The 25,102-nt window shown below is 23.8% G+C and overlaps 1 protein-coding gene across 1 annotated transcript; it reads right to left on the reverse strand.

Moving 5' to 3' along the window:
- Positions 1–354: 354 nt before the first annotated feature.
- LOC145828599 (putative fatty acyl-CoA reductase CG5065) lies at positions 355–16,199 on the reverse strand. The gene is made up of 12 exons (XM_082936355.1): positions 16,072–16,199; positions 15,215–15,373; positions 14,766–14,860; positions 13,132–13,270; positions 12,637–12,760; positions 10,876–11,089; positions 10,674–10,793; positions 8,659–8,737; positions 7,179–7,268; positions 5,355–5,484; positions 2,503–2,630; positions 355–469 (listed from the first exon to the last, which is right to left on the reverse strand). Exons 1-12 carry the CDS (start codon positions 16,197–16,199, stop codon positions 355–357), a joined length of 1,521 nt encoding a protein of 506 aa, XP_082792481.1.
- Between the last annotated feature and the right edge of the window lie 8,903 nt (positions 16,200–25,102).

The raw sequence follows: 25,102 nt of genomic DNA on the forward strand, positions 1-25,102 counted from the left end.
TTTTCTATAATTTGAAAATTCCCTGAGTGTGTGGCAACCCTGATATATATATATATATATAAACTTTATTATAAGTTTATGTATAACTTTTTACTACTTGCTTTTTTTTAATTTCATTTAATTGTTAATCAACAGTTCAACATAAAAAATATTAATCATGTTTGTCAAAAAGCTTTACAAATTAGAAAGAAAAGCTCTATCCATCAAAATCAAAGATTATTGAAAAACAAAACTAAAATATATAATTAGTTAGATACTTTAAGACTTAGTCTTATTTAAATAATACTTCGATAAAAAAAAAACATTTTATTAATAAATTTATTAAAAATTAAATTAATCTTTGAACATATACATTTATTCGTATAAGCAAGGATAACTCCAAAACAATCTATCAACTTCTATCGATGGTAATAAAAAACTAATGCCAACTCGAAAACTATTTATGAAGACTTGTAACGAGCTTTGTAACCTATAATACATTTACTTTTTGAAATATTACTAAACTTAATAAACATTTCATCAACTTTTTTTTTTATCTGAAATAAAAACAAACATTCTACAGCTAAGTAATTTAATTATATACAGTCACCTCTAGCGAATCTACGCATTTCAGTTATGGATTTTAGAACTCTCAAAAGTGACAAAAATAATAGTTTAAATTTCTAAATATTTTTTTGGCAACAATAATGAAAGGAACATTTAAAGAAAACTAAATGTAAATATCTTGCAATATATAGAAGGAGAAGGATTTTTAATTAAATTGAGAACATTGCATTTTTAGCTTGTGCCTTCCATAAGAAACCTATTGTACTTTATGGCTTTGCACTTTATATTTGAGCTGTCTTACCCCCCTATATACCTTTAAATCAAACAAGGTACAATGTTCAATTTCTCACAACATCTATGGCATAAAGCTTCATCTCAACTAATTAAATCTCTTATTTTTAGCTAATTTGAGCCTGCCTAACATGGTACTAGAGAAAAAAAAACTTTGTACTCACATAACGATCTTTTACTAAAAAAAAACGTTTCAGATATATGTACAACTTTAATGCAACTACTTTTGTAATTAAATTAAAGTAGAAAATTCCCAAAACTGCATTTCATCAAATGCTTTATAAGAAAACTGCTATTATAGTAGATATATTTGCTACCTCTCGTTTAGTTACGTTCTCTCGTTTAGTTACGCAGTTTTGCTGTGGACACAACAAGCGTAGATTTGTGCGAGGTGACTGTATTTTTAATTTATAATAAATTAAACAAACAAAATTTGTGAAACATCAAAAAATGCAAACTACGTATGATCTAGTGCAACAGTTTTTTTTTAATGTTAACCATTTAAAATCCCATGTATTAAACTGTTGAGTGTTAGCATTAATAAATTTATAGTATGCTTATATCAAAAAAAATAACAAGAAACTCTTAAGAGTACTTCAACAACTAATAAAATATTTTTGCACTTTATCAGTAATGAAATTAAAAGATTGTGATAAGTATTTTGGTAAAATAGTTAATTTAATATAAATTGTAAAAAATAAAAATATTTTTGTTTTTTTAACCATAATTGGTAATCGATTTTGAAACTCAAAAAGTTTCTAAATTTTAAAATAATACAATTTCAACCATACTAAATGTTAAACTACATATAATATATACAGGGTTACAAAAGGTTTTTTGTAAATTTCTTACAGGTTGTCTAATTTCTCCCAGGTTTCTACAAAACAAGTTTTTTGGTCCATTTGTAGTTTAAATTAAACTTAAATTAAAAAAAACTGTCTTAAACAGTATAACAACATCAAAAAAGGATTCTGTGAAGCTACTTTAAATGTAATTTTTAATGATAAATAAAAATATATCTTAATGATAGATTTTTTTATCTATTTCGTTACTTAATATGTAAAAAAAGTTTAAAATTCCAGGTATTGTATTGATTTTTGTTCGAAATTCCAGATTTTCCTAGTGTTCTTTTTGCCTAAATCGTCAAGTTCCATGTTTTTCAAGGATTCCAGGTTTTTTGGCAACCCTGTATATATTAAAAATATGTAATAACAATTAAAATCACCTATTTAATTAGTTAAAATCACCTAAATTAGTTAGATTTAAGAGTAAATTATTTTTTAAGGTTAATAAAAAGTAACTATTATTAAAAGGATTAGTATTAGTTAAAAGATAATAGTACATTTTACAATTTTACATAAATTAAAAAACGGGGTTACCACTTTTAAATTTCAAAATAAAAAAAGCTTAAGCCAACCTGAACTTAGCGGTAATATTTCGAAGCAAACTTTAAAAACTGATGAAGTAAGTGATAGTAGCCGATAAAAAAAAATATACCTTAAAGCTTCAACACAAACTAAAACAGTTATTAGTTGAAAATAGATGAAAATTTTGAAATTGTATCACTAATTTGTCTAAGATTTAGAAAAATACTAATTTGTTCTGAGTTTCGTAAAAAAAAATTAAACTAGGTTTTATAAATAGCAATTATGGAATAAAACATACAACAAAGTTTTTCTTTTTGCATAAGGATAGCCATCCGGGGACTCTTTCAGAATAAATCGTTGAATTCCTTTCACATAACCTTCACAATAGCTCTGCCAGTTCAAGTTTGCAGGGTTGAAGTTGAAAACCTTTTTATAGAATTTTAATTTTACCTAACAATAATACACATTTATGTAATAAATAGCTAAAATGTTGAACAAACTTAGGCTGCATGAAAGAAAATAATAATAAAATTGTTACATTTTGAGAGTTTATTAATTATTCAGTAACGAAGATTTAACTATTAATTTATATTAAATTAAAAAAAAAGTTTCAGCTTAAAAATATATCTTTTTAAGTTTTATCTTTACATGGGAGCATAATTATTTTTTGATAAAAAACACTAGAAAAGTTAATAAATATAAATAAAAAAACTACATAAAAACTATGAGACAAAATTTAAAATAAATATTTAAAATATTTAATAAGTAGTTTTTTTAATAACTTTAAAACGTTGTATAAATTTTTTTGAAACAGTTTTATAAATATTTAAATTTCAAGCTTAAAAATTTCAAACTTATTAAACGTCTTATTAATAATAAAATTTTTATGACATTAATTACTAAAAGTTTATATAATTTTTTGTTATATTATTAAAATAAATATCACAAAAAAGCCTAGAAATTACATTTTATGCTCAACTTGCACTTTATACAACATAGCATTTATTCCAATACTCAAATAAACAAAAAAGTTATACTTTTGTATATGTACAAAGTTATAGTGTTATATAAATATTGAAATGAAAAATATATCATTTTAGTCTGTTTTGATTTATATTTTGAAAACTTTTTGGTTTTAAGTTGTTTAAAACAAAATAATTTCAATTTTAGTACTTCTTCCTCACTCTCACAACTGATAATTGCCTTGTTTTAACCAACCTATTCCATTTTTACTAACTTACCATTTGATAAAATATAACCTTAATATAAGTCTAACCTTAACTATCTCACATATCAAATGTGCAAGATTAGAGATAAAGGATACAAAATGTTTATTTTTAAAATTATGATAAATACATGCTTGAAAGTTTTAGAACATTAATTTAACGACTGTTTATATCATAAAAAATAGTAAAATTTTCAAAATATTAGTTCTTGTCTAAAAAATTAAATTGGACTTTTTTAAAACTTTTTATTTTCATCTACGAAAACTATGTTATCAAATACTTATTGCTATTTTTATCATACATATGTATTCTTTTAATAAAAATTAGAGCAGGTTTGTAAACGTAAGTTATTTAGTAGAAAGTGTAAGTAGTAAAAACTGATAACAAAAAAGTATGATATAATTATTTTTAATGTTTTGTTAGATAAAGTGAAAGTTCATTTGCGTGCTTATTATGATTTGTTTGATATTATGATCAGTTATTTTATTTTGTAGTTTACTTTATCTAATTTAGACTTAATAATTACAAATATTTTTTAGTTTTTAACAGTCGGATTTAACATTATGGATTCTATTATTAACCATTAATCTACAATAATCTATAGTATTTATTCTTATTTTTAAAAAGACATATATATATATACCTACTTTAGCTTCTACTTTTTCATTACAGTATTTATTTTTTACAGAGCTCCGTTGAAGTCTGTTAACCCGTTAACACACAGAAACATGTGTTAGTGTAATAAAGAAAGAGTACTGTTTAAATTTAGTATTATTTTATATTTCCAGTGAACTTGTTTCGCTAGAATCTTTATTAGCAAATGCTTAAATTTATATTTTGAATAGTTTTAAATGTATATACAGTAACCTCTCACATCTTTACGCACTCTCGTTTTGTTACGCATTTTAGAATTCTAAAAAGTTCAAAAAATAAAAATTTAAGTTTTTTTAATATTACACAAATTAGGTTAATTTTTTTTTTTTTTTAAATGTTTTCAAACACTATTTCACCTCTCTATATCTTTAGACTTTGTAAACGTTCCTTGACTAATTGATAAACATTTAGTTATACCTCAGTGTATCAAAACTATATCAACAATAAGAAACTAAATTAAAAATCTAAAAGAAGTATGACTGTGTTAAATAATGAAGTTATACTTAAACAATGAGAGTTTGAAACACAAATAAATAGTACAGCACTCTTGCCCTATATATAAATAAAGCAACAGAAATTTTAATATATACACCACACCATTTCTTAGTTGTGAACAAATGCTTAATTATAAATTAAAGTTGCTAGAATATAGATGTTAAGTATCAAATAAGTCACATTTAAATAAAGATAAAGATAACATCTACTTATAATAAAAAGTAGTAAAACTTTTCTACAAGTATTATTTCTTAAAATAAATCTAAGCCTTTTTTTTATTAATATATGTATAGTTTTATATTTTGTTTTCATATTTATAAATAAAGTAAAGAAATTGTTATAAGAAGGAAACTTCCCAGTCTGCTTTTAACTAAAAGCAATATCAAAAAACAGTCATTATAGTAAGTATATTTGGTACCTCTCGTATCTTTACGATCTCTCATATCTTTACGGACTTTTTCTGTGGACACAATGTGCGTAAATAAGCGAGAGGTTACTGTACTTAGAAAGTATAAACTTGCTTCATTTAAAAATTGTTAATTAAATTCTATAAAGCAACTTAAAGTTAAGAACTTATTAACAGTCTAATTAACTAATTTTTATACTTAAGTCGAAAATGTCCATCAAATTTTGGATAAACTATTTAATTATTTAAAATTACTAATCCACAAAGTAAAGACTACTCAAAAACACTACCTATAAGTTAAACATAAACTTAAAATTATATATTTTCGTAAAATAAATATGAAGATACATATGAGTTTCAATTATTTACCTTTTGGTCTTTCTTTGATAAGGATTTAAATAGCTGGTGAGTTTTATCAAACTTGAAATGAAAAATTTCAAGAAAAAAATACTTCATCACTTCCATACCGGCATTTAGTTTTTTATCAATGATTCTGAACCTGTTTTTGTTTGTAAAACTAATAGCAATAATTAAGTTTAGAATTTAAAGACTTGCTATTATGAGATATACTTATATAGATATTTATTAGTCAATACTTATTTACAAAGAAAAAATCAAAATTTGACGAATTGCTACTTAAATATGGGATTGTTCTATCGATGTAATTTACATTTTATTTAGTTCTTAATACCAAATGTTATTAAATACTTCATTTTAATAAACTGAAACTAGACAAAACATTTTTCAAAATTTTAATTAATTTTTTTTTTTCAAGAGTTTCATAAATAGTACAGTGGAATAAAGCATAAAAAAGAAAACTACCTTAAATATAATAATATTAAAGTACAAAAGTTTTAGACCAACTATTAGTTTTCTAGTGCTTCCTAAAATACTAAATTCTATTTTCAAATATCTTCAGGATTTAACACGTAAAGTGATCAACTATTTTAATTTCACGGTCTTACTAGTTTTACCTTTCTTTTTTTAAATAGTTTAGTAAGAAAATCTCGTTTCTAATGACTTTGTTTTCAAATATGAGAAGTCTTTTTTTGTAAGTACTTTCAATTATATATTCCTCATACAAACATTTATTTTTTGTTTATCTGGTGAAGGAACTTTCAAAAATACTTACATACAAAAATAAAACATAAGCCAAAAATTTGTCGTTTTTCAACTTTAAGTTTGCCAACCCCTTATCTAAACATTAAAATAATTTTATATTAAGCAATTGAACATATCTAAAAAAAAATTCTGCATATCTTTATTAAGCTCTGTTACTATAAAATATAAAATGTGTAGTGTTTTATCAGGGTTGCCACTCGTTTTTTTTTTTAATTTTCAGGTTTTCCAAATTTCTTCCAGGTTTTCAAACGTACACACTTTTGGGTCTATTTTTAGTTTAAAGTTGAGTTTAAGGTAAGAAATTGTGTTAAATAATATAAAAACATTGCAAAGATACTGTAAAGCTACTTTAATATATTTAATAGATTTCTTCAAATATGTTTTTTACTAAAAAAAAAATTGATGATGACAAAAACTTTTTATTTACATGATAGATTTTTCGAGTCAAATCAAAATTTTACTACTGAACAAGTAAAAATTGCTAAAACTCCAGGTTTTTTCAGGTTTGTTTCAAAATTTCTCAAATTCCTGGTTTTTTTTTTTTGCCTAAATTATCAAATTCCAGGTTTTTCAAGGTTTTTACAGGTAAAGTGTCAACCCTGTTTTATAGACTCTACTTTTGTTTTAACACAGAAATGTGCTACTCGTACGAACCTATTACTTTTCTATAAAATAATTACATATCAAAATTTATATATACTATTAAACACATTTACACTACATCAACATCTAAAACTATTATCTATGTTAACCGTTAGAAAAAAACACAAAAATAACTCGTATGCGAAATAGTGCCTAGCAAATTAAATGTATTTTTTAGTCGTTTTTTTACTTTGTTTTATTTTTATCAGGTATAAAGACTATTTTTATAACTGTTAGTAGACTACATTAGTTCTACTAGTCATAATTTGAACTTCAACACTAAAGTTTTACTTTAGTTTTGATCATAATTTCAAACAAACTTGTTATGTCTAAAAAACTAAAATATAATATTTGAACTAAGACTTTAAAATCTATAAATGAACAAAAACTGTTTACATTGGTAGTTTTAATTACACTAAGAAGAAATACCTTGGTCTTTGCAGAAAACAAACCAGAAAAAAGTCCAATAAACAAGCAGGTATTGTTTGTGTGAAAAATGCTTTGACTGCGTACGCTGTGCTAAGAATTTAAACTTATTGTGAGATAAAAACTTCTAAATCAGTGTCATATAAGTACTTAATTTAGACAGTAAAAATGTTTAAATATTTACTTAACTGTTCAAAAATATAGGTTTAAATTAAAGATCCTAGTGAAGTAACTTCACTAAAGTTCTTAATGGAGTTTTTCTTTCGATTAACCCAGTTGAAGTGTGTTGATTCGTTAACACACAGAAACATATGTTGGTACAATAAAGGAAGATTACTGTACAATTTGTTTTTATTTATAAATATTTACTTATAAATCTTAATATATACATATAGATTATTTTACGATTTCTATATACAATATGGGATGTTATATTTGGTAAAGGTTTTTTTTAATACATAACCAAGTAATAAAATCAATTTTTACTTTTATAATCCTAATATTAAAAAGATAAAATTAATTAGACATTCACAATTCATAAATACATATAGTACATTACTGTTTTATATATGTATTTATAAATTGTGAATGTCTAATTAATTTTTGCTCAATTATGTTAATTAGTGTTAATTGATTTTTTTCTGATGTAGACTCTAACTATTTATTTACTCAAAATGTAATCTTAAAATTAGTTGCTAACAAAAAAAGTTGATAAGTGTTAGCCAAAATCGATTTTATTTGTTGTTTGCTTTAATAAAGATGTTTTTGAATGAATGTTGTCTTAGATTTCTGTACAAAATATACCAATATAAGATTTTTAAATCTCACTTTTATAACAAATGATCTATTTTGTATTTTTAGTCATTTTTATTTATAATGTTTCGAAGTTTGAAACGAAACCGAATTGTTATAAATAAGATACTTCAAAAATATTATTAAAATCAGACTGATGAACTTCGATGATAAAGCTGAAAAGTAAACATAGATCTTATGAAAAAAAAAGACACATGAGCTTATCTAAACAAGATGTCATTGTGTCATAAAGTAAATAATTTAATTACAAAAAGACTATGCAAGCTTTAAATAAACAAAGCGTCCCTTGTTACGATGAAAGTTTGTTAAACAAAAGAGTCAATATGGTTTAAAATAAGAATGAAAACGGTAGTTAATCGAGTTTTGACTTTGAGTGTTTAAGTAATTACTTTCGTGTTCACCTATATTTAAAAGCAACTTCTGAAATATTTTCAAAATTTTTTACAGTTGTAAAATATTTTTTATAAAGTTTAAACGTCCTAAAGTTCTGTTTTTATAGTTTTTTTAATGCTTATATAGATATCTCTACAACACTTAATCTTAATAAATATAACAGACTACTCAAGACAAGTTTTAATTAAACTCAGCGTGATTAATAAGAAACACTCGAAATTTATTACAACCGAAGAAAGACTTCATTCACTATATCAGCTTTTTTTATAAAACTTACTAGGTATGAACTGTATTGTCAGAAAGTGGAAGAAATGGTACTGCAGGAAATTTTTTGTTCCAATCAATTACATAATCATCTGAAATTATTTTTTGTAATCTTAATAGAATTTAAATAAACTACTTTTAGCTGTAAAATGTTCTTTATTAGAAAACAGTGTATAAATATTTATTCTGACTATGTAATATTAAGCTTATTTTAATATTACAAAACTATAAATAAAAAAGTTGCCAAATAAGTAAAATTAAATGTTATAAAACATAAGTTTCAACAAAAAAAATAATATTTTTTTAATAATAAAAGTTTATTTTATATAATTATGTAGTTTCAATAAGTTTTACATAATAATAATACAATAGCAAATTAACTATTCTATTTAATACCAGGTTTCCGTGTATTCAAATTTGTATTTATAAATTTGTTGGTAAACTATTTTATTTATTGTTACTAAAATAAACTATCTGTAAACTTGTATTTGTCAAAATGTATTTTAATAAGCTCTTTATTCAGTAAACTTTAATAATAAACACGAATAAACATATAGTAATATTCAATTGTTTGTAAAAGACGTAACATGTATCATTTAAGTGTTTTAGAATCTATATTTATAAAAACTAATAAGCCAAGTTTATGCAAACAAAAATTAGTTTATAATTCTAATTTGTTTAAATTATTGTAAATTCGTTATTAAGTTTTGTTTTTGTTGTTTAATTTTGTTTTAAAGAAAATTTAAATAAGTCTGTTTCCTCTTATTAAAATTGCTAATAATGCTTTCAATTTCTAGTACTTAAGCTTTATACTTTAAATTTTGTAAAACAGTTTTATAATAGCATCGCATAGTACATACAAACTTATTTACCTATTATGACGCATAATTTTACAATTTTATTAAGTTTACTGTTTTACAAAAATCTATTTAGTTATATACAAGAACTTTTGAAAAGGGTAAATTGAAAAATTTTAAGTTCACAAAAAAATAAAATAAACTGCAAAATGAATTCTTGTCTCAAATTTTTATAGAGTAATAAATATTACAAATTTTTTTTTAAGTATAATGTATATCTTTAAATTTTTAACTATAACATTTCCGTACAATAAAAGTTGAACGTAAAGTAGTTGTAACTTACAATAAACTATTTTAAACTAGCTTTTAAAAAACATCGTTATATATAGCAAAATTGATATACTTAAAAAAAGCTTATCAACTATAAAAATAAAAACTCATAAAAAACACTTTTTATTTACATTTTGTTATATTTAGTTTAAATATCTTTAAACATGGTATACTATTTAAAATAAAAATTTTAGAGTTTTTTATGCTACTCTAAATAAAATACGTTTTATCAAAAGATATACAAAGATAACATATACAATTTCAAAACAACAATGATAGCTAATCGTTGAATTAAGTTAATCAAAAATAAAACTTACAAAAAAAAATTAATTATACGAAGTGTAAACATATTTTAAATGAACGTTCTGCAGACCATTAAATTTAAAAATCAAGAAATTCGGACTGAGATTAAATACGAAAAAGCTTTTAAACAATAAAACCATTTTCTTAACTAAAATGGAATTGGTTGGTATATATATGTTATGATGCTAATTTAAAATAAATTTCGCTTCATAAACTTTGAGGTGTTTTTTAGGAAATCTAAAAAAGACTCAAATATTAGCTTAAAACATAAACAAGGTTCGTACACAAAATTTTACGATTTCAGCCTGATAACAGCGACTTATACTTAAACTCTTTTCAAAACCATAGTTGAATGGCGCTAATAATTATTGCTTGGCTTATAACTAAATAAAACGACATTGTCTATTTATTTTAGCTTTTTTTTTAATTAATTTTTAAGATATAGCCTGATTTAGCTTGACGCGTGCGAACCCGGTAATCACTAATTCATAGGATATAAACAACAATAGTTTTAAAACAGCGATATAGAAATTTAAGTAAAAACTAAAAATTTTAGCTTCTAAAAACTATAATAATGCTAGTTCTAACTACAACATACACAACTTTTTCACTCTTATTGGATTTTCAGTTGGGACACAATGATAAACTGGAATAGACGTCAGTTTTCGAAACGTATTTCCGTTTGCTAATGATGAATACCCTTTTCTTACCGAAAATTCTAGATAGTAACAATTAAAATTTTAGACTAAAAATAACTAATCTATACTGGTAATAAAAATAAGATAGTTCATAAAAATTACCTCCCTCTGTAGCAATGCCGTTAAGCGATCTAAATGGTTTTTGCTTGTTATAATCAATTGCCGTTTTCATTGTTGAGGCTATCACAAGATTTGCGACGAAATCAACTGGTATGATTGTTGCATCTACATGTTTATTTAAAACCATAAAACGGCAAAGTCCTTTCATATATGCTGCACAAAAAGCAGTTGGTCCATAAACGTTTGTAATCCACCCCTGAAATAAATTTATGACAATTTTATTCATAAGCTTTTTGGTTTATTGGATATTTTGATATAAACTTTAAGAACTTGATGTTTCTGATGATTTCGTATAGGTGGTTGACGAAACATCAAGTTCTCAAAGTTTAGATCAAAATATCAAACAAACATTAAAAACTAGTGTTAACTTTATCTCCTTGCATTCAAGGATTGATACCTGTTTCATCTGCTTTTATATACAAATTGTTATTCATCTAAAATTCTAAATAAATATGAATTAAGTTGAGCAGTACTGATTATAAAGTCTTATGTTAACTACGGTGACCTAGTAAAAACTCTACTGAGTTTATTTTTAAAAGTACAATAGTGCTTTTATATTAGTACAAAAATATGAATTAAAACGTAATTTTGTTTTCAGAACTAAAAGGCAGTTTGTTACCTAAAATTTAGAAAGCTTTAAAATAACGTTCCACATAATTTAAAAAGCAACTAAACTTGCATTTTCTACATCACGTTTCTAGCTAAAAAAATTAATTATTTATCTTTTTTTAATTATTTTTCATAACTATTTGTCTTTTTTAATTACACTTGAAACTAAAAAATATTTCGATGTAAATAAGATTAAAATAATATTGTTTTTCAAAATCCATAATGCTTCTTAAGAAACTATTGTTACTTATTACGGCTAGAAATGTATTAGAAGGTATAAAAGTTGTCTTACAACTTGGTGTTAGTTTCTAGATTTTTAAACATTAACTAGTTACTTTTACTGCTTTTTAAAGTTCAAAGTAAATTTTAGGATACAAATAAATAAGCAAAAAAATAGGTCATTAAAATTATGTATTCTCTTAAAGGTTTTGAGCATTCCTTTTTAAACTTTTTTATTCTAATCTTATATACATTATAAATAATGGTACTGTACAATTTATTTTGTAGTAAAAATGTTTTCTGATGAAATAAAACTACAAACTTTATAACTTTTCAATGTTTAAGTGAAAAAATTCTATTTTTTTTTTATAAGTTGATTTTTTATAACCATGCAAAGAAATTTTTACTGAAAAATTGAAGTCTTTAGCATAAAAAACTAAGGAGGATGTAAAACTATTATTTTTCTTATTTTCTGATAAAATTAGCTAAGTAAAAATTTTCCTCTATACGGTTGTATTGGAAAGTTTTTGAAAAGTGACTATATCTAAGAAATTATCTGTTTTTTCTTATAAAATGTAGCAAATAGTTTATATTTAAGCTTTTAAACGAGGGTTAAAATTAATTTCTTAAAAACAAAAATAAATCATCTATGGCCTTAATTATACAAATCTAATTTGCTTAATTTTAAATTATAACACTTAAAAAAATTTACTTGAAACTTTCAGGTTTTCATCTTAGATAGAAAAATATAAATATAAATACTTAAAGGTTAATTTTTTAAATTATTTATATAATATAGAATGTAAAAATTATATATGAGTTACTGTTATATAAACTTCTAAATGTCACTTCGTTTCAATAAAAACTTTATTTGTAGACTTTATAACAAATAAGTTCAAAAAATTTTCAACATACAGGTATTGGATCTTTCACTGCAGCCAACACCATAGCAGGACGAACAATGCAACAAGGAATGTCTTCACATTCTTCAGCTATTGCATTTTCGGCCATTGCCTTTGTTAACGTATATGTGTTTGGCCTAGACATTAAATTTGTATGTTGAAAAAAAATATGATTGTGTAATAATAAAACGTTTACTTAGGCAAAGCAATTTTTGTGGTATATTATCTAAATTTAGTACTATAGCGCTTGGGCTTGATGCTTCATAAATAAAATAGAGCAAACTATTATAAAATGAAAACAAATATATCATAAATAAGAACGTGTCACAAATGCTTGGAGTCACAAATGCACGACCGTCACCTTTGTAGAAGCTTTTACTGTTCTAATAAAGAACTTTTATATATTTTTTTTTCGAAAAAATAAATAGTTTGCTAAATTAATTCAAAATCAATTTTTTTTGGATAAAACTAAATTGCAAAAGTATCGGTTTGTACAAACCAAACTAACCGATTTTCAAGTAAATCAGGCAGTACCATGTTTAATGTACTATCACTCATCCATTCTAAAGACTTTTCTAAATCCTTGTAATTTGTTGCGGTTTTGTAAACTTGTTCTTCAACTACAGCAAGTTGGCAGTTTGAAAACGCTAGAAACATTGTACAGAATAAAAGTTATAAAAAAAAATAGTTCAGCAAATAAATTTGAAACAAGTATAATTTTAGAAGCTCAGACTTGTATTAATGTATATTTACCTCATTAAAAAATTACATTAGCTTTTAAAATGTTTTGATATTAAAAAAGTTTGTTCCATTTTTTTAAAATTAGTTAAGTACTGTAATTATTTTACGCTTTTATTTGTTTTTTTTTTTACTTGTACTACTTTGTTTGCTTAATTCTATTTACATTATATAAGATGGCAAAAATTATCATTTTTATTATTTATAAAAATTATTTAAAAAACTTAAAGTTATACTGTAAAACAGCTTTTAATAACCAACAAAAATTATTTTTTTAAGAATCTTAATAGAGTTCTGCAATTTGAAAGAAACCTGAATGTAACAATCATCTACTAGTAAGTTTATAAATTTCATCTTTTTTATTCTTAAATTTGGATTAAGTTATACTTTAGCTAATTAGTTTTTTTCAATAATAAGAAAACTTCAAACAGTTTAATTTTATATAATACAGTAGAATTTAAGTTTTTTTAACTTTTAGAGTTTAATTTAGTTTTACAAAGTTTTAGAACGTTTATTTATTTTAAATTTTTAAGTGAGTGTTTTTGGTATTATTGTTCTTGTTTATAATTTGTATTGATTAGCTAAAAAAAAATTTAATAATATGTATAAAAAAGATTTGTACTTGTAACATTTCTTCTTCTTTTTTGCATTAAATTACATAAAGAATAAGTCATTTTTATTTTATTTTTTACTGAAACGGTAAGGCATAACTAAAAATATTTATCTAAACACAATATTACATTAACTTCATTGGAGTATTCACCTTAGTTTTTTAATAAATACAGTGACTAATCCTTTTAATTATATATTTACTAAATTCATAAAGTGTTTTTTGTTTACTTTGATATTTATTTGAAGACAATAGTATCTTTGATAATTATACTTCAGATTAATACATCAGAACCTAAAGGACTAAAAATGCTCACTGATATTTAAGAATTAAGACAACATTCAGTAAAATAAATGGCGTAAAGTTCAAGAGCTTTGATCTCGATTTGATATCTCGAAAGTAAGACAGACAGTATAGTAGTATATATAACTTTGTCTGTCTTACTTTATAGAGTTTTTAGACCGTGATCATTGCGCTTGCATGAAACACTGTGTAGAATAAAAACTCTCAATTTGAAATCGTTTATTTAATAATAATAATAATAATAATAATAATAATAAATAATAATGATAATAAACTAAACTAGAGCACAAATAATGAGCAAATATTAAAATAATAGCCTAATTTTAAGCTTTGACAATAAAAACTTTTCTTAATACTGTTTTTAAACAGATATGTTTTAAGCTGAAAAGTACCTGCAGGCCACAGATTTTGGCTTTGAGGGCTGAATTTGGCCGCCCGCAGGCCACAAAGCATAAATAAAACTTTATATTTAAACTGATCATAATTAATACCTGTTGATATATGGACAAATGCATCAAGATTTGATATTCTTTTACATATACTAATAATTCTTCGAGTAATTTGAACATTGATTTCAAAAGCTATTCTACAAAAGTTAACAAAGGTCATTTATTTAGCTTTAAAAAATAAGTACAGCTTTGATTTAACATAAACTTATATACAAATGAATTACTCTAAGTACTATAAAAGCTGAAATTTTACTTGAAATTTTCTTTTCATACAAGCTCAAAAAAAAAGTATATGTATTTAATCTTATTAAACTTTCTATAGAAGCTAATTAAATATAAAAAATACAAAATATATATTAAGTCAATTTTTATTTAACAAACTAAACTTTATGGATAGGTAAAAATCTAATTAGTAAAAAAAATTCGTAACTAATATGTGACTATTTATATTAATTGAATGTTTGGTTACATAAATCAAAGGACAAACAAACCTGATGTGTTCAGTAAACTTAAGTGTAGCAGCGGAATGAATGAAAACATTAACTTCCTTTTCAATATATTGTCTATCCTCTGCACTCAAACCTAAGCATTGCTTGCTAAGATCACAAGGTATACACTTAAGCTTGCCAAATACGTTTGATTGACTTTCTCTTACAGCATCAAACGCATGTAGTTTAATAAAAATATTTTATAAACTCATTTTCAAAATGATTATAACAATTGATAAGTTTTTGAAAGTATACAGCATTAATATAACTCAGGGTTGCCACTTGTTTTTTCAAACATTTTTCCATGTTTTCCAAATTCTTCCAGGTTTTTAAAAGTGCACATTTTTGGGTCTATTTTTAGTTTAAAAATAAGTCTAAGGTAAGAAACTGTGCTGAACAGTATAAAAACATTGAAAAGATACTGTAAAGCTACTTTAAATATTTTATTTTATAAAAAAATTTAAGATGATGACAAAATTTTTTTATTTATACAATGGATTTTCGATTCAAATCGAAATATTACTACTGAGTGAAAAATGTTAAAATTCCAGGTTTTTTCAGGTTTCCAGGTAAGGTGGCAACCCTGATAACTACTCATTCATTTGTTTTTACACAGACTTTTTTTTAAATTAAACCTTTGGAACTATTTAAACAATCATCACATTTTTAAAAAAATTACCAAAACTTTTACTGAAAAAAAGAATGATTTTGATGTTTTTTTCTAATAATAATATCAGCTAATATATAAAAAACATAAATAATATATTTACTTTATTTAAAAAACCATCATACTAACTGGTTGGTTCCACAATTTATGAAGCCTTTCTTGGGGATTTAAACCTTTTTTATTTCTTATAAACAAAGCTATTTCTTTAACATTTGGACAGCATCTTAAAACTTTTTCCACAACTGCCTGTCCTAAAAATCCTGTACCTCCAGTAATTGCTAAAACTTTTCCATTGTAAAAAACATCAATGTCTGGATACATTTTATAATTTGTGATTTTCTAAAATAAATTTTAATAGGCTAATTAACTAGCTGAAGTGTTTTTTTATTCAAATACAATAGAATAATGTATTAAACTTTAAAATACTAAAGAAACAATCTAAAATAAATATTTACATTTTTTAAAGATTTAAATTAACAATTTAACAAATAGATAATAAGTAGTATTTTATCATGTTCTTATATTTATGAGTAAATTTCATTTTTTAACTTCTTTTTTAATATTGTAAGCTATTTATAAAACTTTTTCATATGGTTAAAAATTATACTAGTAAAACATTATAATTTAATAAACTTTTATGCTCAAGGTCAAAGTTTGTATTCGATAATTTTAAAATTGTTCTAGTATTAAACTTGGTTTATAATCTATATTAAAGTTGACACCAATTTAAAACTAAATAATAAAATCATAGTTATATAGAAATTAATTATTCAATACTAATTAAGTTCAGTAGAAACTGCCATAATTTTAAACCTTTCAGGTTTTCAGAAGTAAAAGCTTTTTGTCCATTTTAAGTAAAAAATTGAACTTGAGGTGAAAAACTATTTTAATTATATAAAAACATTGGAAAGATATAGTAAACTAATCTTATAATAGTCAAAATTCTAATTAAAACTACAACAAATATAGTTAATAATATTTTTTATATCTAATCTAAATTTATAATTTTACATGTAAAAACTGTTAAAAATTTAAGGTCTTTTAGCTTTTCTAGTTAATTTTGTTCAAAAGTTTAGTTTTTTTTTTAGAATTTTTTAAATTAGAGTTATTCTATATATCCAAATTGTCAAATTCCAGACCATTCTAGATTTTAAGGAAATGCTGAGTGAAATAGTAAACATATATGTTTTTATTTTTAAGTACTAAGAGCATAAGGGGGTTAAATCACCTTTTTCACAATTTAGTCTTATTTTATTGAGTTTTAACTAATCTGCAAGTTGCTTTTCACATAACTTTAAAACTCAATATAATTTTTGTGATATAACAGTCAAAGTCGGAGACTTCAATAAGTTCCTTATGGGAGGTGCAAACTTAAATAGCAAATAAGTGAAAATCACTAAAAATCTATCTCCTCCAGCATTTTCTGAGATAACTACCTCAAACTTTTAAGAAATAGTCCTTGTAATATATAGAAAAATTTTAAAATAAAATTTTTATGACTTTTTTTTTTTTTTGTAAAATTTATGTAGCAAAAGGTTAAAATATCTTACTATTTTTTAATATTAAGCCTATTGTTATAAACATCTTATTTTTATTTAAAGGTTTTTATTGTTCATGTTTTTACATATAATGTAGTTGGAGTAAATGAGTTTAGTATGTACCTTGATACTTAAAAAATTAATATCAGTTATTCATCAAAAATTTAATTTAGTTAATGCAAAGCTTTAGTGTAAAGAAGGGCAGTTTAGTATAGCATAAATTTAAATTAATTTTTATCTATTTGGTAAACAATCACTGAGATTTTTTACTTTTGTTTTTACATTTTACTTAAAGAACCTTTTGATGACATGAATGAACAAAGAGAAAAAAATGTAAACATTGTTAGTAAACATAGTGTTTACAAAGTAATTAAAAATAATAACAAATTACGGAAGGTAATTCTTTTATAAAGTGATAAAAATACTGCTTTTATTAGATAATTAAAAGTTGTTGTATGATTAAAATTTAAACAAATCATATTTGAAAAAGTTAGTTTATTAAGAACAAAATCATTCTGCCATTCTTGTTAAATATGATAGTATATTTTATTAAACAACAAAAAAATCCCTAAAATAATTTGGTCTAAGGACCTGGTGTGTCTAAAACCTCTCGGTTGTCGGGTTATATACTACGGAGTACCGAAACAGTTTAATGTCTTGTCAAGAACTAACAATATGCAACACATTCCTTGTTTTGCTTAAATGTAGAGTTAATAACGACAAATGATTAATAAAAAACTTATAAAAGTGTTTTTAATGAAAACAAAAGTTTCCTTATCTTTTTGGGGTGGCTTGGCGTTTAGCCAACAGATCCTTCGCTCTACTAAGCACGAAAGATAGCTTTTTTAAATGAGGTAAAATCGTTCAACCGTATAAATTGATGCTAACAGCTAAACAATAAAGCACAACATAAATTTTTTTGAGTGAAATAATAAAATCATATAATATTTGAATTTATAAACAGTAGTAATAGTAACACAGTTAACAGCACATAGATAAAAAAAATTGATGTTAACCTAATCTAAGAATGTGATAATAGTGTGAATATTATAGTATTTTAAGTCCATTTGTTTAGTTGAAGTTCTCATTATTTATAATAGATATTTAGTTAGTATATATCCCAATTTATATATAGTTAATAAATTTAGTTAATACATAACATTTAAAAGCTTAAGGTATATACCATAAAATTTTTTATTGTAAACAACTTTAGTTATTGATAGTGATTAGTTAAATATGTAGTTTAATATGAACTCTGTTCTGCCAAAGTTTCAAATTTTTGTATTTATTCCAACAGACTTACAGGTAACACTTAGGTTTTCATTTAACACCTATTGTTAAATTTTCTTTACAAAATTGATTGACCCCTCTCTATAATAGCCTTAGTAACAGTTTGTTTGTTTCTTGGCTCATACAATTTAAATTTGCTTTTATGAAATCATTTGAAGTATATTGCTTTAAAAAAGATGGAGGATATCTACTTTTAGTTAATTTTAAATTTCAGTAAGGTAATTTCAATTAACCCTGTTTTAAATCAGCAGAGCTAATCTGATTCCTCTACTGACTTGTTTAAAAAACAACTTTTAATGAAACAAAAATTTTAGACTCAAAATTTTTTGAGTCAAAAGGTGAGTATCAGCAGTGGTGGGCCAGGCAGATCACCAATTAGAGAAATATGGCCCTGCTGGGTATTGGACCCACACAACTCACATTGCACTGTTCCACAGCCATGCGCCTTAACCGCTCGGCCGTCGGGGCTTACGGAAATAATCAAATTTAGCTTCTATAAATTTTATAACTTTGGAAATTTTTCACAAATTTCTGCACTGCAATTATATTCTTAGATGTAAGTTCAAGAAATATATGCTAAACCTATTAAATTTATGTCTATTTTGCTAATATAACAAAAAAAATACAACAAAAATTAATAATTTATAAAACAAACATAAGATACAAACTTATTTATTTTTAAAATAATTTGTTTACAACAACTTTAAAAGGTTCTTTTGTGGTTGTTTAAGCCTAAAAGTTCATTTATTGTAATTTTTTTTATTAAACATGCTCAACTTACATTTTTTAACTAGTTTTCTAATTTATGTGATTTATTGTAATAGAAAATTATATTACCTATACAAACTGTTATAAAGTTTAATTGCCGAACGGATTATTGAACTATCTGAATTGTAAAATATCTTGTCAAAAAGGAGTGTAGCCTATAGGTAGAAATTTTTATGAAAATTTATTTTCTTTGTTAAGTACAATAATTGATTTTTTTTTCATTAAACTTTGTTTAAGATAACTTTAAGGACGCTTTAATTGTCTTTTTGTTTCTGTTAAAAAGTTTATTTATTTTAAGTTTATTTACTATACCTGCTTAAACTACATTTTTATTATTTTTTGTAACTTTTGTGCTAAAAACTTCTACATAAGAGTTTTATAAGCGTTTTTATGTTTTTTGTTACTAAAAAGTATTTTTATTAAAATTTTTTATAAAACTGTAAACTTAGTATTAAAACTGTCTGTCTAATTTATGTACTAAAACAACATATTAGAATTTTGGATACTATAACTTTGTTTTCGTGTCTATTAAACGTTAAAAGTACATTTATTCTCTACTTAAATTGCCTATAAAGCCATGCCTGGTCCAATTACTGATCTTAAATATATACAAAAGGGTTCTACTAAGGACGTTTAAACGGTTTTTCGTTTTTATTTTAACTGAAAGACTAATTATTGAAAACATTTATTTGAAACTTTTAAAACTATCACTTATAACTACTAAAAATGAGTTCTAGTTATTACGTTTAAATTTTTATAAATTTGTTTTTTTATGTTTAAACAGTTTCTTTTTTTGTTTTAAGAGGAAAAGTATATTCGTTTACCAGTTTTAATCATTTTTATATCTAAAAGTCTAAATTCTTTTCAATAAACAATTTATTATTATACTATAAGTAAGTAAATGCTACTTTTTATTAGTTTATATATAAAATAGAAACAATTAATAAGTTGATATATGTTAAAATATCCCTTTGTGTAAGGAAATTAATTAAAAAAAAATTTTAATTTATGCTTTTATTAAAGATATTTTAAAATCGTGTAATTTTATTTTACGTGAAATGTACAAAAATTATAAAAGTATTAGTTTAGAACTTTTAGATCACTATTATAAGTTTTATTAAACAACAATCATTTTATCTTAATATTTAAATTATATATAAAATAGTTTTTGGATAGGTAAGGTTGGTTTTTACATGTAATTTTTAAATAAAATAATATTTTATTAGATATTTTAACCTCAAAACAACATAACTAATTTGTCAAATAGTATAAAATAGATAAAGTATAGTGTAAGAATAAAGTAAAAACCACTTGAAAATATGCCTGTTTAAAACTTATATTTGAATTTGATTTATCCAACTTGCATTGGTTTCATCGCTATTTAAATATTTACGATAATGAACTTTCATATTAGATAACAGTAGGCTTTTTTAAACGTTGAACACTTTCTTGGAAAAAGCTATCTTTTGTGCTCAGTAGAGCGAAGGATCTGTTGGCTAAACGCCAAGCCACCCTCTTTTTGTAACCAAAAATGTTGACTATTTGATGGTAAATGGTATTTACCATCAAATAGTCAACATAAACATAATCATAATGTAAAATTTTCACTTAGTTTTACTTTTTTCTTAGACTAAACATAATACATTTTTTTTTTTTTTTTTTTTATTTAAATTCTTTGTAAAAAAAATTGACAGTCATATTAACGTATTTTTTGAAAGATATCCTTAAATATGGAAATAACTAAAAAACAAAGTTTTTAATGCATAAATAAATATATTAAAACATTTATTAAAACTTATAGATGACAAAAAGATTTCATAAATTCGTTCAAGTAAAGACGTTTTACCACAAAACAAGTTTATCGGAAAAAAATAGTGGTGCTAAAAGTAGACAATTACGAATAATGATGGTTTATAAAAACGTAAGACAAAAGTTAAGTATTTATTGTGTTTAATAAGCAAAAGTACAAAAACCTAAATTACAATCAAATCACTATAAAAATTGGTATATAGTTAATAATAACTTAATTAAAACAGCTTAGCTTACAAAAACTTTAAGTTTATTAAACTTTAAAATATTTAAATTAAATGAGAGTCGATTCGGATCCGGCCAAGTTATAATTATTTATGTCCGCGACCAATTTTTTAACTTTGTATAATATATTGTTTATCGAGTCACAAAATTGCCTAAAAAAGTTTGTTTGGTATTCGAGACGAGCCATACACCACCACGGATAACTTTAATACAACTTGCGCAAATTAAATATTATTAAGTATTTTAACTACAAAGTCAAATTTCCATTTAATTTGCATTGATTTATACACAGTTTCAAAGAAACATTTTATTAGATAAATAAATATTTTGTTGTATTTTTACCTTTAAGTTTTTGTTTAGTTTTATAATATAGTCGATTGCAACTACGCAATCTTCCAAGACTTTTTTTTGAAATTCTGGCGTGTGATAGTTTTTTATAGTAAATCCAGTTTATCAAAATTTGTCCGTCCATAACATAAAGTTTGCTAAAAAAAACATGGCAAAGTGCTGTTACTATAAAGCTATATGTCATTACTCTTTTGTAATCGATGTTAATTTTATAGAAAAAAATTGTTATAAATAACTTGAAAATAACTATTTAAAAATTCTAATGATGTTTTGTTGCGTTTTTTAAAGTTGATAGCAAAGTTTAAAGTTTTCTTTGTCAAAATAGTTTATGTCAACTGCAAAGCAAAACTGTAAACAGAGCACTTAGAAATCAGTTTTAAGTTTGAGTTACAACTAAGGGACTTAAAAAAATTCAAAATTACTTTTTGCACTTGATGCTAATGTTATTTAGTTTACAATAAAGAAAAAATCTTAACTTTCTCAACTGTGGTCAATTTACCTGGTCTGGTGAAAAGCTTTTCTCTCTACTTTGTCCACCCGTTTATTTAGAAATATTTTAGCTCAATAAAATTTTTAATAACTTTATCAAAAGCTTAAAAAAGGAATTACTTAAAACAAACCAAATAATCTAATTGTTTAAAAATAGTTATTTCTTTTTGAAACTCCTTTCTTTGAATATTAACCATAAATACTATAGTCTACCCTATAACACTACACTACTTTCTACATTGTATTTTGATTTCTAAGATCATTTATTTGTTTGTTTATTGAACAACATAAATTTGTTTGCTGTGACGTCATAATTACTTAACATATTGCCTTAAAATTATATTGTGCACCTACTGAGGTCATCATGAGCAAGTATACGAATTTTCATTTCCAGAAGTGCAGTAACTTAGTCAAACGAGATTTAAGGTCAACTATCCTTTGATAAGAGATCCATGGGTTGCCCCTTTACCTGGAAACCTGGAAAAACCTTGAAAAACCTAGAATTCAACAATTTAGGCAAAAATTACCTGGAAAAACCTGGAATTTGAAAAATTTTGAAAAAAACCTGGAAAAACCTGGAACTTTGATCAAAAAACCTGGAAAAACCTGGAATGTTTAATAATTTTTACATTTTCAGTACTAAAATTTCAATTTGACACAAAAAATCTATCATATAAAAAAGATTTTTTTGTCATCATTAAAATTTTTTTTTATCAAAAAACACATTAAAGTAACTTTACAGCATCTTTTAAATGTTTTTGTACTATTTAACATATTTTATTTTATAGAAATTAACTTAAAACTATAGATAGACCCAAAAATTCTTATTTTTAAAAACCTGGAAGAAATTTGGAAAACTGGGAAATTTTTTTGAAAAAACGAGTGGCAACCCTGTGTCTAGTACATTCAACACATTAAACAGTTTATAAAATGACCTAGCCAAGTAGCCAAAAAAGTAACTAAAATTACTTTTATTTTTAAATTTGACGTTAAAAAAAAACTAGTTTATACAGAAATAACAATAAGAGTAGAGAAAACTGACATAAAAAACTTCTATACACACATTCCTTTAAATTAAGTTGTAAAAGGTATACTAAATACTGTGTATACCTCAAAAAACAATTCAGTCTTCAAAACCTCAAACATAATAAAAACATTTTCTAAAACATATTGATTTTATGCTAAGAACGATTTTTTTTCATAGAAACAAATTATTTCAACAAACAGAGCAAAGGGCTGTCTTCTATCACTACTCCTTGCTAATTGGTTTGTATGAAGGCTAGTGAAAATTATATTTATACTGAAAAAAAACAGCTCATTAAAATGTTGCTTGACACTTAGGCTACTTGGGATAGTTTGAAATGTTTAACAACTCAGGCCACCTCAAGCTAAATTAAACATTTTTTCAAAATCTGGCTAGTTAAAATATTTTTACACCTATTTTTAAAAATTTTTATTAATTAATTTTCTTTTGTTCTCTCAGATGACCTCAAAAACTTATCCGCACAAGTAGTGCTCCTTAACCCTTTTCTAAGTTGTCTTATTATTAACCAATATAACTATTGTCACAATAGCAATTAAATTTTTGTATAACCATGATTTTATCAAATACTAATATCAGGTAAACAATAGTTTAGTTTGTGCACATTTTTAATATAATTGAATTGATCTATTTTAACACTTTAAAGATAAACATAAAAAAATGATTGACCAAAACGAAAAAAAATCAAGTTTTTAGCATTCCTACAGAAAATTTGTATACTTTATAGATAATTACTACTCATCAAGTTTGAGAAATATTGCTTAAAAACTGTAGGTGAAGATAAAATTTTAATTAAATACTGGCTTTTAACACACTAAGGATACTCAGAATATTTTGAAGTTTTTGAAAATCTCAAGATGACTCATAAGGTTTGGATTGTGGATCACTTAATTTATTGGTACTATTCATCATAATTAAATCTTACCTTATTTGGTTACTATCTATTACAGAGGTTGGAAAACTACTTTTCAAAAAAAGAAAACAAAATCTTAGTGTTATCTTTAAAGGATAATCTATGGCTTAAGTTTTTTTTGTTGAATAATATGTTTTTTATGCCCATTAAAAATGTTCCTTTTTTGACCTGCCGACTCCTGATCTAATAAATACTAGATTCTGTTTGAGGCTACTTTATTTAAATCAGACAAGACAGTTTTGGTGAAGTATCTATTATATAAAAGAACCACTAAACAATGTTACAAAATCTCTGTTTCAAAAATAAAAGTTACTTTTAAAACTTTTATAAATCACTTGGAAAAAGTGCAAACTTAATAATAAATCAAGCTTAGTGCAGTAAACTTTAAAACAATTAAAGAACTGTTAACTATTTAAATCTATTTCAAAATACTTGAAACAATAAACTAAAAATTAAATAAAAAAAATTATTGAACAATAAACTATAATAGGCTTGATAAACTATTAAACATGTAAATATAGCTCGAATAACTAAGCAATTAAACACCAGTTTAAATATTAATATTATATCTAAACAATACTTACAATTATCATGCAAACCAGGGACGTAGCTAGCTCAAAAAAGTTACAAATCTGCAAAAAAAAAATCAAGAATAACGTGTGATGGCGTCATAACGGGAATAGAGTAGTTTTAACTACCTTTAATTTTATATGAAAGTGTGCAGTTTTGTTAAAAGTTTGATAATAAATTGAATGTTGAAGTATAATGAATAACTGAATACAAGGCAATTTGTACTGCTCTT

The sequence above is a fragment of the Thalia democratica genome, chromosome 2, assembly GCF_965202585.1.
Source record: "Thalia democratica chromosome 2, ktThaDemo2.hap1.1, whole genome shotgun sequence".
NCBI classification, from domain to species: domain Eukaryota; kingdom Metazoa; phylum Chordata; class Thaliacea; order Salpida; family Salpidae; genus Thalia; species Thalia democratica.

Coding starts and splice junctions, on each gene's coding strand:
- LOC145828599 (XM_082936355.1), bottom strand. CDS start 16,199: ATGTATCCAGACATTGATGTTTTTTACAATGGAAAAGTTTTAGCAATT. Junction 12,761..13,131: donor CCTGATTTACTTGAAAATCG/GTTAGTTTGGTT, acceptor TTTAATGTCTAG/GCCAAACACATATACGTTAA. Junction 8,738..10,673: donor AATAAGAGTGAAAAAGTTGT/GTATGTTGTAGT, acceptor AAATAATTTCAG/ATGATTATGTAATTGATTGG.